Genomic DNA, 16983 nt, shown 5'->3' on the forward strand with positions numbered 1-16983 from the left:
TAATTAAAAAATAAAATAAGAAAAACTAAAGCATGCATATAAAATCCATTGAAGAAATATTAAAAATTCATTATAAATGAAAAAATTTTGGAGGAACTTTCTTAGAAGAAAAACTCTTTTTTTTTTCTCATTAAGCAGATAACTAATATATATACAACTCAGACTAGCCCTCTTACAATTATAGAAAAATTCAAATCATCACTATAAAAAGGAAAGAAATAAAACACAATAATGGATAGTTAAGGGAGAATAATTTCTTCCCTTAGATGTAACAGTGGACCCACAAATTACTGAACCATGTGATCAACACTTGCTCTGAAGTTGGGTTGTATATGTCATATATCCCAAACTCGTTGTTGATATCACTAAAGTGGTGCTGAAGAAGTGCTTTGGTAAGAATTTTGGTAATTTGATATTGAGTTGGGATATAACCTTGCTGAACATCCTTTCAATTGACCATCTCAAAGAGTGTTTGTCAATCTTTATATGTTTGGTTCGATCATGGTGTACCAGATTCTTTGAAATATTAATGGCTAATTGACTATCATAGAACATCTTAGTAGTGCTTTGGTTCTCCATGTGAAGTTCAAGCAATAGTTTTTTAGCCACATCCCTTCACAAATTGCTGGGGCCAGGACATTATACTCAGATTATGCACTGTTTCTTTCCACCACAACTTGCTTTTTATTTCTCCAAGTAATAAGGTTACCCTATACAAATGAACATTAATCCGTGGTGGACCTTCTATCAGTATGTTCTCCTGCTCAGTTAGCATCAGTGTTTATGTCAATATCACGGTTTTTAGTTTTTTTTAATATCAATCCACGCCTTGGAGTCATCTTTAGGTACCTCAGGATTTGAAAGTCCGCTTATAAATGATCTTTATTTTGATCATTCATATGTTGACTCACTACACTTTTAGAAAAAAATGATGTCAGACCTTATATGTGTTATCCTCTCCTTTTGATGCTTGTCAATTGGGATGTATAGGAGTATTTGTTGGTTTGCATTCCAACATTTTTGTCTCTTTTAATAAGCCAAGGATATATTTTCTTTAGGATATTATGATGACTTCTTTGGATTTAGCTACTTCCATTCCCATAATATGTCTGAAACGTTTCAAGATATTTGATCTCAAACTCAAAAGCTATTGTTCGTTTAATTGTTTCAAATATCCTACGTCATTGCTTGTTAGAATTATTTCATCCACATATAGATTAAGAATGATTATCTTTCTTAATTTGATTTCACAAATAAGTGTGATCAACCTAACATTGATAGTACTCATTGGCAAAAATAGTCTTGGTGAACCTTTCAAACCATATTCTGGGAGATTGTTTCAACCCATGTCAATGCTAGTCCTGATTGACAACCAATGGTAATAATACTCGTACTGTAATGAGTTTAGTCGCTGGTACAATTATCTCTTGATAGTTGATCCCATTGGATTGAGTGAACCCTTTTGCTACTAGTCTACCATTGAACCTTTCTATGCTCCCATTTGTTGTATTTAATAATGAATATCCATTTGCACGCTACAGTGTTTTTCCCAGGTGGAAGAGTTTTTATGATCCAGGTACCTTTCTTTTCAAATGCTAGAATTTCTTCTTTCACAATCTTTTTCCAAGTAGAAATAGATAATGCCTATTGGATTGAATTTGGAACATGCACATTATTCAAATTCCGAGCAAAAGATTTATAAGAGGATGATATGTTAGTGTATAAAGCCGAGTTGTGAAATTTGATGTAGTGGTTCGTATTAATGGTCATCATGAGTTTTTTCCTGCTCTCTTTTGTTTGATACTTTAGTAAAGGCTTCACTCTTTAAGGGAAGAAGTTTGGTTATTATGATTTTTTCTCTGGCTTTATCTAGTTCCTTGTTGAGTGTTGACCTCACTTTTGGCGGAGGTCTAGTCTCTTTTTTTTTTAATAGCCTAGGGTCTAGACGTAGGACATTCTTGTCGACTATTCCTAGAAAACCAGTAAAAGAGTCCTTCCCGTTAGAAGTTCTGAGCTTTTCTTCGCTCGACTTGACGTTCCACATGGTGTTTTTTGACCTCTAGCGCTTAGTAGGTGGGGCTACTGTGAGGGAACTCAAGGAGAATCCCTATAGAATTGTTGGCCTTAGGATTGACTGTACGCGTTGATCTCGCGCCGTCATGCTCTTCACCGTCCTGTTTGATTGAGCCCGAGCCGAGTTTTTGACGCGGTTCGGGTCGCGACGCGTTTTTGTTCCGATCGTTGACGAGGTTGTCCAAACGACTCCAGATGACAAAATGGACTGCGCCGACTCGTCCGGAACGTCGATTTTGCTTAGGGAGACGTTCGTTTCACTGCGACGACACGTCCAGGAAAAAATACACATTTAAGTGTTAATTATAATAATAAATATATATTATTATTATTTTTATTATAATTAATAACATTTATTAATCCTTAACCTAAATCTATTTCCCTCTCTCGTTTCTTTCTCTCGCACTCGTGGGCCTCTGCCCTAGTTTTGGCTCGCTCGATTTTACCTGGCCCACTCCTTTGTGCCGTTGGAAAGACGCGTTCCCGCGTTCGCCTCTCGCACGCGAGACAGGCCTCACGGCGCCCATCCCTCATATCTCATCCTCTGCCTTCTGTGTCGATCCTCTTTGCGGCAGATCGTATCCTCTGTCCTGCTCGATCCCTCTGCCATATCCTCTTAATCATTCCTTTTCCTTCTCTGGTTTTATTAGAGCTCAGTTTAGAGCCTTTCAGAGAGCCGAGAAAAAATCTCTGAGGGAAAACTCTGCCAAATTTCTCTCACTTTCTTCTTTAGTTCTTATTGCTTGGTTTGGTTTCCTCTTGCTGTTGGAGAAGAATTTAGGTTGTGGAGCATTTTTTTGAGGTTTTATTTTGTTTCTGTATTAACGAGGTACTTCTCCTCCTCTGCGCCTCCTTTCCTTTCGGTTTCTCTCTGCCGAGCCACTGAGAATAGCGCCGTTGGTCGGTAGCTGTTGGATGGTACGTCATGCTAGTCTAATATATTTGCATGTATTTTGAGATATTCACCATAAGAGCATGTGGAAGTAAAAATCTAGGCCTGTTTTGAGATTTGAGCATGGATTCTTGCTAGGGTTAGCGAGAAATGAAGCATATATGGGCTGCCTCTATTCTTTTTTTTGCTTAAAAAAAAATGTTTGGGAGTATATTGATAGTTTAAAATGCATCTTTGCTCCTCTAGAAATACATGTTGAAAGAAGTTATTATATTTTCCATGCTTAGAATGAATGTGGTAACTCATTTTGATGTCAAGGAATGTTGGCTCTAGAAGATTCATGCTTATTTACTTCTTGTTGCATATCATCACGATAAAAAGCTAGAAATTCATTCTTGTTTTTGAGCCTTTACAGGGTTCGGTTTGGCCCCTACTTTGGCCTGTCTTTAAAGCCTTTATAGGCCACGTTTTTTTTTTCCGACCCTTGCTGTGCTCGGTTTTAGCTCCCTGTGTCTTTTCCTGGCCTGAAATGCATACTATGAGAAAATTTCTTTAATTTGGAAAGTCCTGTAGCTTGTTTTAACAACTTGGTTTAGCTCCTCGTGAGGTATCCTCTCTGTTCAAATATCTATGGGAAAGAAATTGTTTCATGCTCGGAATAGGTATTTTGGAGGCCCAAATATGTTCTCTATGATGTTTTTCTTGTTTAAGATGTATATTGGCTCCATATCTTGATGTTTTTAAGGCATGTGGATTTTTCTTTAACCTTTGGATGGCTCGATTTTGCCTTGAAATGGCTCGATGTTAATCTCTATTTTGAAGCGGGGTCTTATTTTTGTTGGTTTTCTTGGTTTTAGCCTTGAACGGCTTAGTTCTAGCTTCTTGTGGGGCTTGGTTTTGCCTGTTGAGCCGTCGATTTAGCTCTTTTGTTGCGATCTGCCTATTTGAAATAGTGTGCTGCATGAAATATCGATTTTGAGGCTTTGTAACTGCTTAGTTCTAGCTTCTCATGGGGCTCGGTTTTGCTTGTTGAGGTTCTCAGTTTTGCCCCTAGGTCGCCAGGTGCCTGCTCACTTATTGAACTCATTTTGACATTAAATTGGCATGTTATTGGCTGCCTCAGTTAAATATACGTGCAGGTTCGTCCCCAAATAATTTAAAGCTGGTTTGGGGCTTGGTTTTTGTTGGCTTTGCCCCTTACCCGATAGCCTTAGCAGCTCCCCTTTTGGTGGCCTTGGCTGTGGGCTTTGACAGTGGATCCCTCTCTTGGTTGTGTTGCCTTTGGTCGAGAACCTTAACAGCTGCTCCTTGCTACCCTTAGCTCCTACCCGAGAGCTTGGCCTGGAGTTGGCCCGTGCCTTTTCTTAGCCCTACCCGTGAGCTTGTCGGTGGGTCTTTTGGATTTGTTTGGTCCCTCTTGCTGGACTTGATCAGTCTGGATTTTGTGGAAGAGTCAAGTTTGTCATTGAAAAATTTATAACCGCTTTATTCATTTCCTTATGTATATCGAGGGGGTACGGTAAAGTAACTAGTGGAGGTCCCTTTGGTTGTTTTAGCCGTGAGCTTTACTTGTTGTTCCTTGGGTTGCCTTGGCCGTGAGCCTTTCCTTTGCCTTAGATTGCCTTGGCCGTGAGCCTCTTTTGGCCCTGTTTCTTGCCTTAGCCGTGAGTTCCTTATTCTGTTGGTGGACTTGGCCGAGAGCCTTGGTGGTTGCTTCCTCTTCTCTATTGACCCCCGACCGTGAGCATTTATGTGGCTTTATTGGAAGGTTCTATGTTTATTTGGTATGAGAAGCTATTGATTAAGTTGGGAGTTGAAAAATCTTAATTTTGGTATAAGCTTGGAGGTGCTGATGGTAGTCTTCCCCGGGTCGCTTTCCTTTTGTTCAATTCATGGAACTTGGAGATTTTCAAGTCCTATTTGAGAGAACATTTGGTTGAATTAAATTGAGCCCATGGAAGATATTTTTGGAGGAATGACACCGATGTAGGGGAGGTCATTTGTGGGTGATCGTCGGGTCGGTTCGGGCCCGTTTCGACTCGTTCGAAATAGGATTTGGAAAGGACTCCTCTCTCTCACCTCATTTCTGTTCTTTTTTTTCCTTGCTTCTTGGTTCATTTTTTATGAGCTTGTCGGCAGGTCTTTTGGATTTGTTTAGTCCGTCTTGCCGGACTTGATTAGTCTGGATTTTGTGGATGAGTCAAGTTTGTCATCCAAAAATTTATAACCGCTTTATCATTTCCTTATGTATATCGAGGGGGTACGGTAATGTAGCTAGTGAAGGTCCCTTTGGTTGCCTTAGCCGTGAGCCTTACTTGTTGTTCCTTGGGTTGCCTTGGCCGTGAGCCTTTCCTTTGCCTTAGATTGCCTTGGCCGTGAGCCTCTTTTGGCCCTGTTTCTTGCCTTAGCCGTGAGTTCCTTATTCTGTTGGTGGACTTCGCCGAGAGCCTTGGTGGCTGTCCCCTTTTCTATTGACCCCGACCGTGAGCGTTTATGTGACTTTATTGGAAAGTTCTATGTTTATTTGATATTTGAGGCTATTGGTTAATTTGGGAGTTAGGAAACCTTAATTTTGATATGGGTTTGGAAATGCTAGTGGTGGTTTTCCCCGGGCCACTTTTATTTTGCTTGATTTGTGGGGTTTGAAAGATTTACGAGTTTTTTTTATTTGGGAGAGCATTTAGATGAGTCAATTTGAGCCTATGGAAGATGTTTTTGGAGGTTAGACACCGATGTCGGGGAGGTCATTTGTGGGTGATCGTCGTGTCGGTTCGGGCCCGTTTTGACTCGTTCGAAACAGGATTTGGAAAGGACACCCTCCTTGGGTTGATCTAATTCTGATAAAGCGAGAAAATGACATCCTTTTGGACTGATTCAAGGACCTTGGGCCCTACTTTTTCAAGTCTTTTCGTCATGAGTTTTGGTAACTGATTCATCCTCCGTCTTTTCGGTGTTTTAGGTGGATCAGTGTCTCCTCACTCTCACCTCATTTTTTTTCTTTTTTTTTCCTTGCTTCTTGGTTCGTTTTTTTTATGCTTATGTCCGCTACATAAGTGTCTGCGTATAGCCTTTTGCTATACGTAAAATCATCAAACAATGTCACAAGTAGGTCGGTTTTGTTTTGGGGCATAGAGCGGCGATGACAAAGGCACAACGGTGGTAGAGCAAAATGATATTCCATCCTACGACATCGGGACACCCCCACGAACCCGGTAAACCATAAGATGTAATATTATTCACCGACATAAGACTAGCGGAAGTTGACCCGTACCTTCTTAGGTTGTTGATAGTCCTACGCCCGACAGTGTGATCGATTCGTGGACAACTACACTTTTTCAAAACTAATAAAAACAAATTTGATAAGAACGGATACATCTTTTTCAAACAAAAAAAAAATAAAATAAAAATAAAAAATAAATAAATAAATAAATAAATATGCATGTTAAAAATATAAATTTTAAATACATTTTAAACATTGGTTGTCCACCTGTTGATTACCTGTTTGGGCTAAGGAGTACCCTCCTAAGTTAGGTTCGATAGGACACCATTTTAGTTGAGCGACGGACTTTATACATCCGGGTGATCGACTAGCCTTTGACGACCCTCGAGTATAAACATATATCTGAGCCTAGCCCCGGCCTGAGTGCTTGCGGTCCCCTCTTTTCGGACTTTCTCATATGTTTTATTGAAATTTTTGGACAAAGCACTCGTGGTCTTTTCTCCGGGATTTTCCCGAGGTTTTTTTGATGATTTTATTTGGATTGTTACCCGTCGATTCTCTCGAGTTTCTCGTCATGGATTATTCGTTTATTTTTTCCGTGTTTTCCATCATTGCTCATTTACCGTCCTTTCTCGGGTTTTCTGGGTGACATTTCTTTTCTTCCTTGCTCTCGTTTATATAATGCATTTCAGTCTGTTTCCTCAATTTTTGTTATTTGTACCAGTTGCATTAGCTACATCTAAGGAACAACGGATCCCCCAGGTATGCAGGTTTGATTTATGTTTACAACATATTACATTCTTGTAATCACTTTCCTGCTGTACCGTCTACTTTTTCTTTACACCGCATGTTGCACTATTCTCTTTACTGCATACTCTACTGCTTGTCCTGTGCTATATACCTTACTGCCATTCTATACACTGTACAACTTCAATCTGTTCCCCTAGAATGTTTAAAGAACTACAACCATAGGGCCACTTGATTTGACATCATAACCTGACACCCTAGAAAATTTAAACTCGTCACGACAGGGAACTTGGAGCTAGCGCGGTAGACAGCACGACCATCTTCAACAGCAGAACATGTCTTCTTCAGCTAAACCATTCCTTCCTTAGAATTAAACAACAATTCATAGGATTTCGAGGTTGTTTGCCTAGTGCAACATAAATCCTCAACTTTTCATTAGGCATTTGTACAGTTCTACTGTGCAATCTAAGCCCTAACTCGTTTTAGGATTCCGAGGTTGTCATTCGTCACAACCTAAATCCTCATATCTTCCAGACTGTTTGTGTGATCATTTCATACGAATATAAGCCCTAATTAAATAAAATTGACAGGATCAAACACTTGAATAATTTCTCCTCGAAACTGAAGTCAAACTATAGGGTAGACTGGGAAGTCACCGAGGTTCTCCTTCGGATCTGTGACATCCCCTAGTTATTCCTCATTTGGATTCTACAATAAATGTTCCATGTTTGAATTATTCCCCTTTGCACTCCTCTTTGACCGATTTCGTTGAAAAATCCTATTCTTTTAACCTCCTTGAAGATAATTTTTCCTGATTTTTATCGAGAGTATTCTTAGGTGACTACGGTTGTCTAAGATGTAATTAACTATAGGGGCTTGCCCTTATAAGAAGCTTTTCCGAACTGAGCTTAAAATAAACCCTATTTAATTTTTCATATTAAATAGGGGAATTTGTCGGCAAACAAAACGGTTTCGCAGACCAAACGGATGTCATATCTTTCTTAGTATATTTGATCGAGCCTCACCCTCAAGTCTTGTGTTTATCCTTCGGGATAGATACATGATTTGAGGTAATGCGCTCTTTTATTTAAACTATGAAAAATATGTGGTCAGTTTGATTTTCATATTTTTAAAACTTAAATCTATATGTAAATTAAATGTCCTTCCGAAGCGGGCGACGAGATTTCGATTTCGATGACCGACAGCTTCCTACGGGCAACTCCCCCAACTTTTTTTTTTAGTGCCGACATTGAGTTATAAAAGGAATTTAAAGGTTTTCTTTTGTTCAACAATGGTTTTGTAAAGAATAGTCTTGTGAGCACCTTCATTTGTATGTTTCATACATATGCAGTTGATGTTAATATTTGGAGAGAGTGTTGAAATACTGAGTAACATTGAACTCATCGTGTTGCATTTCCTGTAATCTAGTTTTAATGTTAACTCAGAGATGTTGTTAATGCTTGAATAGGTATCCCTTGCGGCTTCTCATATTTCTTTTGCTGCTTTGCGAGGAAGTTTTCTCCAATTTTCGTTATGAAATTGACAAGTCATGACATGACAATGTGATTTTCAATCTTCCATGTCTAATGTTTAGGATAAGTAATTTATGGTGCATGCTTTTCCTTAGTGAGATGATCATCTTTTTTTTTTTTTACCACAGTACCACAGATTACTTGAACACAGAACAGATTGAGACAATTGGAGGAAATTATTGTCATGTAGTTTGTGATTGGTGATGTAAAAAGAGATTTCAGATGTTTTAGAATCGAACATCTTAGATTCAGGTTTTGACGTACTTTTGAAGAGGGTATTTGGTCATCATAAGGATTTCACTAGAGAGGGAAATTGTCCGTCATCGACATTGGATTTCCACTGTACAAAGAAATTGACTGTCGCTGACACAAGATTTTCATTAGAGAGAGAAACTGACTGTCATCGATACAAGATTTCTAGTAGAGAACGAAATGGTCAGTCCCCGACACAAAATTTCTGCGCAAGAGGTACACGGATGAGATGATCTTGCAGATCAAATTTGAGATTTCTGTTTGAAAGAGAAAATAAATTCTCATATTTGGGATTTGAAGGATGCCCGTCCAAAGAAGTTGGCAGGGATCACAACACCAAATCGACGTTGATTTTTACAATGTAGTCTGTCTAGAGAAGCGACAATGACGCAATAAAGCTTGTGGAGATCGCTACACCAGAGCAGCGATGATTTACTAATGGGTGTTCATCTAGAGAAGCGACAACGACGCAATGGCTCAATTCGGGTTGTGTTCGCCTAGCTACAATCCAACAGGTTCACAGTGACTACAAAATCCCAAAAATGCTTGCAGGGACAAAACCCTGGAGGGATCCGACTATGAGGAGGGGATTGGGTGGAGGTCCTGCAAGGATTAGCGGGAGAAATGAGTGCTATTGTTTTTTTTCCTTCCTCCAATAACACAAGGAAAATTCGGAGGAACTTTCTTATAGGAAAAACTCTCTTATTTTTCATTAAGCAAATAACTAATATATATACAACTTAGACTAACCCTCCTACAGTTAGAGGGAAATTCAAATCACCATGATAAAAATGAAATAAATAAAACACAATATTGGATAATTAATGGAGAATGATTTCTCCCCTCAAATGTAATAGCGGACCCATGGTTTACTAAAAAGTGTGCATATCAAAAGTAAGAAAATAAACAATATATTTGAAAGAAATTTATCAATTTTTCTAATATAACTTTTCCTCTTGACTTAAAATTGCAGGCAATCACTCAACTGTTTGTAGACTCGTCCTCCCTCGCTCGCAGTCACTCATAGATCCCCATGCTCACAGTCCCAGGGAACTTGCTAGCATAGCATGCCTTCAACTCTCAATACTTATTTAACAAATGTAAACAAGGATTTATTATAAGCTATCATATAACAAAATATTTTTTTTAATTCTTGTTATATTATAATATGAGGATATCTGCCTCAATCACCTCAATAAAAAAATGCATAAGCCTCACTCAGATCATTAAGGCATAAGTTTTGAGTCAATTTGTGGGCGCCTTATAGTGAGGCTCATCTTAATGTGTGCAACCTTGAATGCCTTTTTAGTCTGTTATTTTAATTCTAGTTTATTAAATAAAAAAGGAGTTGAGGGGTATATGAAGTCACCCGCGTTATCTAAAAAATTATAGGGGTAGGCTTGGGCTATTGGGATTTGGTTTTTACTTTGATTTCATAAGTTGAGGTCTAATGATGAATACTTGAATCCTTAGAAAATTAATTTGAGTTAGAGAATAATAATGTAGATTGATTTCTATTGGCGCTCTATATGACAGTTAAATGTGTTGTGTTTTTTTTGTGAGAAGCGTTTATGCTGATATATGATTTTATCAAGAATCCATAAAATTATTGAGGGGAGTTGCTTCAAATAATTTAATTTATGGGGCTTGGAACCAAATGAAGGCCTTCGATTTACACACTTATGGAGGATGAATGTTTGTATGCACCTTTTACCTAAAAAACATAAGGTTTAATTATAGGCTCTAATCAATATATTAATTTTTTTTCCGCTGAAGGTTTGGATATTTTGACAATGTTAAGTTATTAAAACTGGGCTGTTAAGTGTAGCCTCTATCTATTCTTGGTCAAAGTCAAGCAAGGGTTAATCTGATTAGGCGTGCTATGTCCTGCTGCTGATATATCACGTATGTCGGACAGACTGATTCCTCATGATGTGGCTACACATGTAAAGTGATGTGTAATTTTGCTAGTTTTGAATGATATTTACTTCTTTTTCTCCTAATTTCCACAAACTGTGAAATCCAAAGCTCGAAACCTTATCGATTATTGGAGCCAGCTGGCAGCATCTTTTAGTCTTTCTAACTCTTTCAGTTGGGTAACATAGTTTTCAGTTGTCTTCTTCGTCTCTTCTAACTAGCTGGCATATACGTAATGAAATGTTGTGGCAAGCAAGCAAATTCAATGGCTCAGACCAACACTTTGTTTATTTCATGGTTGTGCAGTGTACAAAAATTAACTCAAAGCATGCTACTAACGAAGCTCAGAGATTGCCTGCTTTCCAGCTAAATGCTTCTGCGATTTCATGTAACTGCTTTCTTCTGTTGGTTTTGTTGTCATAGTTTTACTTAGTGTGGCTCCTGGTATGTCTATTTGATTGTCAGTTTACATAGTCTTTTAAAGTTTATTTTAGTAGATCATGACTTATTTTGTGTGAATCTGGTGTTTTTGATTACTTTATTTTATTGAAGCAGCAAACACCTGTAATGAGAAACTCGACAGACTCAGGCTTACAACATATGGAGTACCTTGCTTTCACGCTTTAGCAATTAGTACTTCACTTTTTAGTGAGTTTATGATTGCATCCCATAGTTAAAATAAGCATGAGGGTTTCATCATTTTCATTACTTTGGACTTCTTACTTTTCCCTGACTTTACACCGACAGCAAGGAATGCGTATAAATCGCATGAGTGCTAAAAGCAGAAACTTTCAACTAAAGTTTCAGTTTGATTTAGCTTTGTTGCTCTTCTTTTTTGACTAGCTAACATATGTTATTGACAGATGAGATTATGTTGTCAACTAGCATCTCGAACTTCTCTCCATCTATTGAATTGAGGGTTGGATCATGTTGGGCTTTATTGGTTTCAATTGCCCTCTCCATTTACATTTGGTAACCATATTGCTATGCCGCAGAATTGAAATGTAAGAGAAAATATTGGGAGAGGTTTGGTGGTTAGGTTCAAAGAGAAATGATGGCGTTGATGGCTCGACATTGAAATTTGAAGAGCACGCATTATATCACTCTAGGGCTCTTAGAAGGTGTTTAGGAAGGGGCTTTAATGGGGAGGTGGTTGTGGAATGACAAGGTAATGATAATATGCAAATTTGATGGCATTTGGATGATGATCAACGCCGATCGGCGGCTGTTCCTGCAGAAAATAGTGGATGAAACCAGAAAACGATGTTGTATGAATGGCAGGGATGGTCAACACTTGTTTTTGCACAAGTTACAAACACAACACCTACAAAAAGAAGAGAATACAATACTCCTTAAGGTAGAAAACAAAAATTACAATATTCCACAAACACAAAATCAAGCAAAGTGTCTAAAAATAAGAAAACAACAAAGTATGATTAGTTTCCTCTCAAGAACCCTACTTCTAATTAAAAAAATATTAAATGTGGGCCTCAGGGGCTAGCGACATTGAAATAGCAGGAAAGCCCTCTCGTCTCACTCTCGAATCGTGGAAATTCCTCTTATCGGGATTGGATTTAATTTTGTTCATCATCCCATGCTTGTGGGATTGGTTTTACAGCGTGCAAAATCCTGCAATTCCGGGATCCAACAATCACGATACCGCGGAACGCAGTATTCACTTTAGTTATGGAGGCTTTTAGAATGGATCTAGCACCATCATAGCAAAGTCATTATCTTGTTGTGTCTGAAGCAACTTCGTTATAAAATCTATGCTCATGCACATTCTATACAATTCTAAAATATAGTCTTCATTCCAAGGTCTATTCTGATAGAATAAATAATCATATTTTTAACCTGCTTCTTACATTCCTCATATTCAATTGTGCCCACATCTAATAAACAAGTATGTTTGGAGGAACCGACTATGAAATGAAATCTATTTTATGCTGGACCATTCTCAGTGGCAACCCAGGGGTTGACTGTAGGTTAGACAATCATAAAATCCACTTAGTTGGGGCTATTATGTGTTTGGTATCATCTCCTTAGACTGATGGTCATCTAGGACAACCAATGCTAACTGTGATGGTGCTTCTCTCATAGGCTAAGTCTGAAGGACCTGTTAGATTACTATCATCTCTCCCTTGTCAACCAACTGGAAGTTGGTATTCGTCATTTGCGTTCTCATCTTTTTAGTCTTCTGTGTCTATGTCTATGTTTTTCATTGCTCATTGTTTCGTGAATGAGATCATTTTTTTGTTTGGGTTATCTAATCAGAATGGCCAAAGTCGCAGCATTTGAAGTACTTCATGACTGGATGAATTTATGAGCACTGGTAGTCTCCACATTTTCTCTACTTTGCATGAGTGACTCTTTTGGAACTGTCGGCTTTGGTGTTTTACTAGGTGCATCTTTTTTGTCTGATTTGAAGGATGGTGTGGATCTGATATTTTAAATTTGTCTCTCCATCTTCAGAACTAGGGTCTGAACATCCTGTAATGTCTAATATGAATGTAATTGTACCATGCTGCCAATAGATGATCTCAATCCTCCAAGATATCTTGCCACTTATGCTTTTCTGGTTCGATCAAATCGCTTTTTTTGCATGAGTTGATCAAATTTATCTGTGTACTTTGTAGAGTTTTATGAACTTATCTTGTTGGTAATGCAATGGAAGGTATTCACGTTGCATCTTCACTTTCATCTTAATATTGGATGGTGATCTTATTCTTCTTTTCTCGTTGTCAAATACGTTTCAGGTTCTCCCATCACAATGAAGCATTCTTTCTGAGCTTGATGACCACCGGTCTAACATTGTTGTCCTTGGGAATGTCTTTGTATTAAATAATTCATTCCACTGTTGAAAGCACTCAATAAACCCGTCCGAATTTATATGACCATTAAAATTTGCTAAATCCGCTATTGCTCAAACCTTCTTCTCCTCTGATATTTTATGTCAAATCGTCGAGGTATTAGTTTTTCATCACTGAAAACTTTTTGATAAAATGGTTTCACTTTCTTCTATTGATCTTGAGAGTCATCGTTGTGGCGATGAGTGATCTCCCTAGATTGTCTTCTCTCAAAGGCGTCAAGCCTCTGTTGCAGTTGTAGATATTTTTTTGCATGTCTTCCATAGCGAGTTCGTGAAGAGCCCATCGAGGGTTTCTCCTCAGAGGCATGATATCTTGTTCTACTAATGGGGGTTTTGGAAAAAAAGAAAATTGTGCTTTAGGACTAAGGTTAGGGCCAAGTAGATTGTGTGGGATTTTTTTTTTTACTTGTTGAGGGTTTTAGGTTAGGTTGTATGGATTCTTAGCTTAGACGTAGGAAGGACAAATCCTAAAAAATTTGGGTTTATCGGGCTCTGATACCAAATCATACTGTTTTAGGGCTCTTAGATGTTGTTTAGGAAGGGGATTTAATGGGGAGGTAGTTGTGGAATTGCAAGGGAATGATAATATTTAAGTTTGGTGGTGTTTGTACAATGATCGGTGGCTGTCCTTGCTGAAAACTTCGGATGAAACCACAAAATGACATTGTATGGATGGCTAGGAGGGTCTCCACATGTTCCTGCACAAGCTACAAACACACCACTTGCAAAGGAAGATGATATAATACTCTTTAAGAGAGAAAATAAAGATTACAACCTTCCACAAACACAAAATTTAAGTAAAAGTCTTCAAAAATTAGATAATAACAAAATGTAAATAATTCCCTCCCAAAAATCCTAATTCAAATTAAAAAAAATTTTAATATGGGCCCCCCACTGGTTGGTGGCACTGAAATAGCAGGAAAGCCGCTCATCTCACTTGCGGATCGCGGAAATTCCTCCTATCCTATCCAGATGTTATTAAATCCTGTTCACCATCCTGTGTTTGCGGGATTGGTTCTGTGGCATGCAGAGTCCTGCAAGCATATACCATGGAACGCAGTATTCGAAGGAGCTCCAACTTCAACACAGAAGTGAAAAAATGGGATAATGGTTTATGCGTGGGTGACGGCAACACTGGTGTTCCTAACGGGAAAAGAGTGGCGAAGGGAGAAACATAAGAGATGACATATTTTAAGAAGATGAAGGTGACATTTGAGGTTGGCAGTGAAATACCTCTTCAGTTAAGGGCACTAACTCCATTGCTGTGCACGAGGATGGCTTGCTCCATGGCTGAGGAAAAGGACACTAACTCATGTTTGTCAAATTCTGAAGTGACACGGTGTATTTGAGGTTGACAGGAAAATGGCTGGGGAAGACAAAGGGTTGCGGTCTACTAGTTCAACTACTAAAGTAGAGTTGACTTAGTGTATTTAGGTGCTTATGGAGTTACAAGGCCGTATTTTTATAATGGAAATTTGAGTTAAAGGAATTGAAAACTAGAAAGTTCAAATCATTGGTTTCTTAGTCAAAACCAGCTCTCTCTTTTTTTTTGTTTTTTCGGACACTTAGGTAAGTTGCAAGTATGTTCATGATTGGGCTTGTAAAATAGTGTCAGAAAGGCCAATTTGAGACTAGTTGTTTTTGAGTTAACTGGTAAATTTTCTTTTTGTTATATTTTTCCCTTTGAATACTGTCCATTTTTTTGCATGCATACTGTCATTTGTAGGAGAGATATCCCTCCCATTAGAAAAAAAGTTATTGTTGGAGCATGCTTAGTTTGTTTTGTTATCTGATTACTTATGCCCAGTCTTTTCATTTCGGAATTTGCATGCTGTCTTATTTGCAACCCTAAATTAATTTTTAATTTCATGTAGGTTCTGTCACGGCCCTCTGGATGCTTCTTGAAACCTATCCCAAGCTTGAAACCGATTGAAAGTGGCAGTTCATGTCTTCTTAGTTTTAGGAAGAAGGACTTGATTTGGGTAACGTCTTCCTGAATTTGTTCATACTCTTTGTGCATGCAGTGTGATAATTTCTTTAGTCATTCTTGTTATTTTTCTCTATCTAATTTTATGAATTTGTTGTGCAGGTTTGTCCTCCAGCAGCTGATGTTGTTGAACTTTTTATCTACCTTGCAGAACCTTGCCATGTCTGTCAGCTTCTTTTGACAGTCTCGCATGGTGCGGATGATTCATCATATCCTGCAACTGTAGATATTAGAACAGGATGTAATCTTGATAGGCTTAAACTTGTCCTTGAGGTAGATTATTTTTATTCAATTTTCTAAGCTTATGACTTTTCTTTTTAGCTTTGCATCAAGCATATCTGACCCTGCAACATTGTTGTAAGGCAAATCTCTTGTATTTAATTTCTTTAGTTATAACAAGAGATAAAAAATGTCCACCGGAAAATAAGATTATTCTTGAATCAGAATAAGCGGTTTCAATGGTAATATTAGCGAAGGTAAAATTCACAATAGTTTAGCAGATAATCTTCGATATATACACAAATAAATTACAACTTATATTCCTTAATCAATCCGAAGAAAATTTAAAAAATAATACAAGCAGGTGTGATTGTATTATGGTTTTGTAGCCAAACTCTTCACAGCTACTTAACTGCTGCCAGTTTTCCTATTTCAAAGTCAATTAAGATGTTCCGGGTAAGTTTCTGTCTCTTATGGCATAGATAACTGTACTAAGCAACTTGGGTTGTGCCCAATTGCATGTAAACTGAGGCATTGAGCTAGAAATCAAGCACATGCTGTCTTTCCCAGCACCTGCAAACAATGAGTTACAGAAATCAAGTATTTTTGTGGAGATCCAATGAAAAGAATTTGAAGCTAGAATAGAAAACCTACTCTGTATGGGTTCTTGTATCCGGAACTGGATTCAGTTAGGTTGAAAGAAACATGTCTAGAGATCTTTCAAGGGACTTCCTTGAACAAACTGCTGAAAATTTGATTCTGAAATCAAGACTGGAATCTCCATCCTAGAATCATGTTTCTTTGCACTTGCTGTCACCCGCAGTTTTTCTGAATTCCCCAGCTGGCAATGCCTTCGTTCCATCTTTTTGATACAGTAATGCAAAATGCAACTTTTCAAGAAGGAAATTGACACCAATAAGGAAAAAGCTAAAGGAAAGAAGAAGCCATCTTGGCAAAACCTAAGGCTCCACTATGGCTCCTCTCCCCCACCTTTCCTAATTTTAGTGGAAATCCACCCCAAGGAAGGGTAAAACCCACCCTCTCTCTGGTTCTACCTGAAAACAAAACAAACAATGCATGAGTATCTATAGAAGACACTAATAACTCCTAGGGACCCGAATTATCATAATAACCCTAATTAACAATGAAAGCAAAATAAAAGAACGAATGCCAAAAATAAAAATATAATAATAGGCCACCCTTTTATACTAGAGAAGGGGGGTTGGAGAAAATTCAGTAAGAATAGTCAAGAAAGTAATCCGAGAAAAAAAATAA

General features: G+C 38.1%; 1 protein-coding gene across 1 annotated transcript in view; it reads left to right on the forward strand.

The window, feature by feature from the left end:
- Nucleotides 1-16983, forward strand: part of LOC110021709 (probable phosphoinositide phosphatase SAC9) — a 106677-nt gene that overhangs the window by 13936 nt on the left and 75758 nt on the right. The window contains exons 6-7 of the mRNA XM_020720306.1: nucleotides 15377-15484; nucleotides 15592-15762. Of these exons, the coding sequence (XP_020575965.1) occupies nucleotides 15377-15484; nucleotides 15592-15762 (279 nt within the window). The remainder of the gene's footprint in view (nucleotides 1-15376; nucleotides 15485-15591; nucleotides 15763-16983) is intronic.

This window comes from Phalaenopsis equestris, unplaced genomic scaffold (assembly GCF_001263595.1).
Source record: "Phalaenopsis equestris unplaced genomic scaffold, ASM126359v1 Scaffold000140, whole genome shotgun sequence".
Lineage (NCBI taxonomy): Eukaryota > Viridiplantae > Streptophyta > Magnoliopsida > Asparagales > Orchidaceae > Phalaenopsis > Phalaenopsis equestris.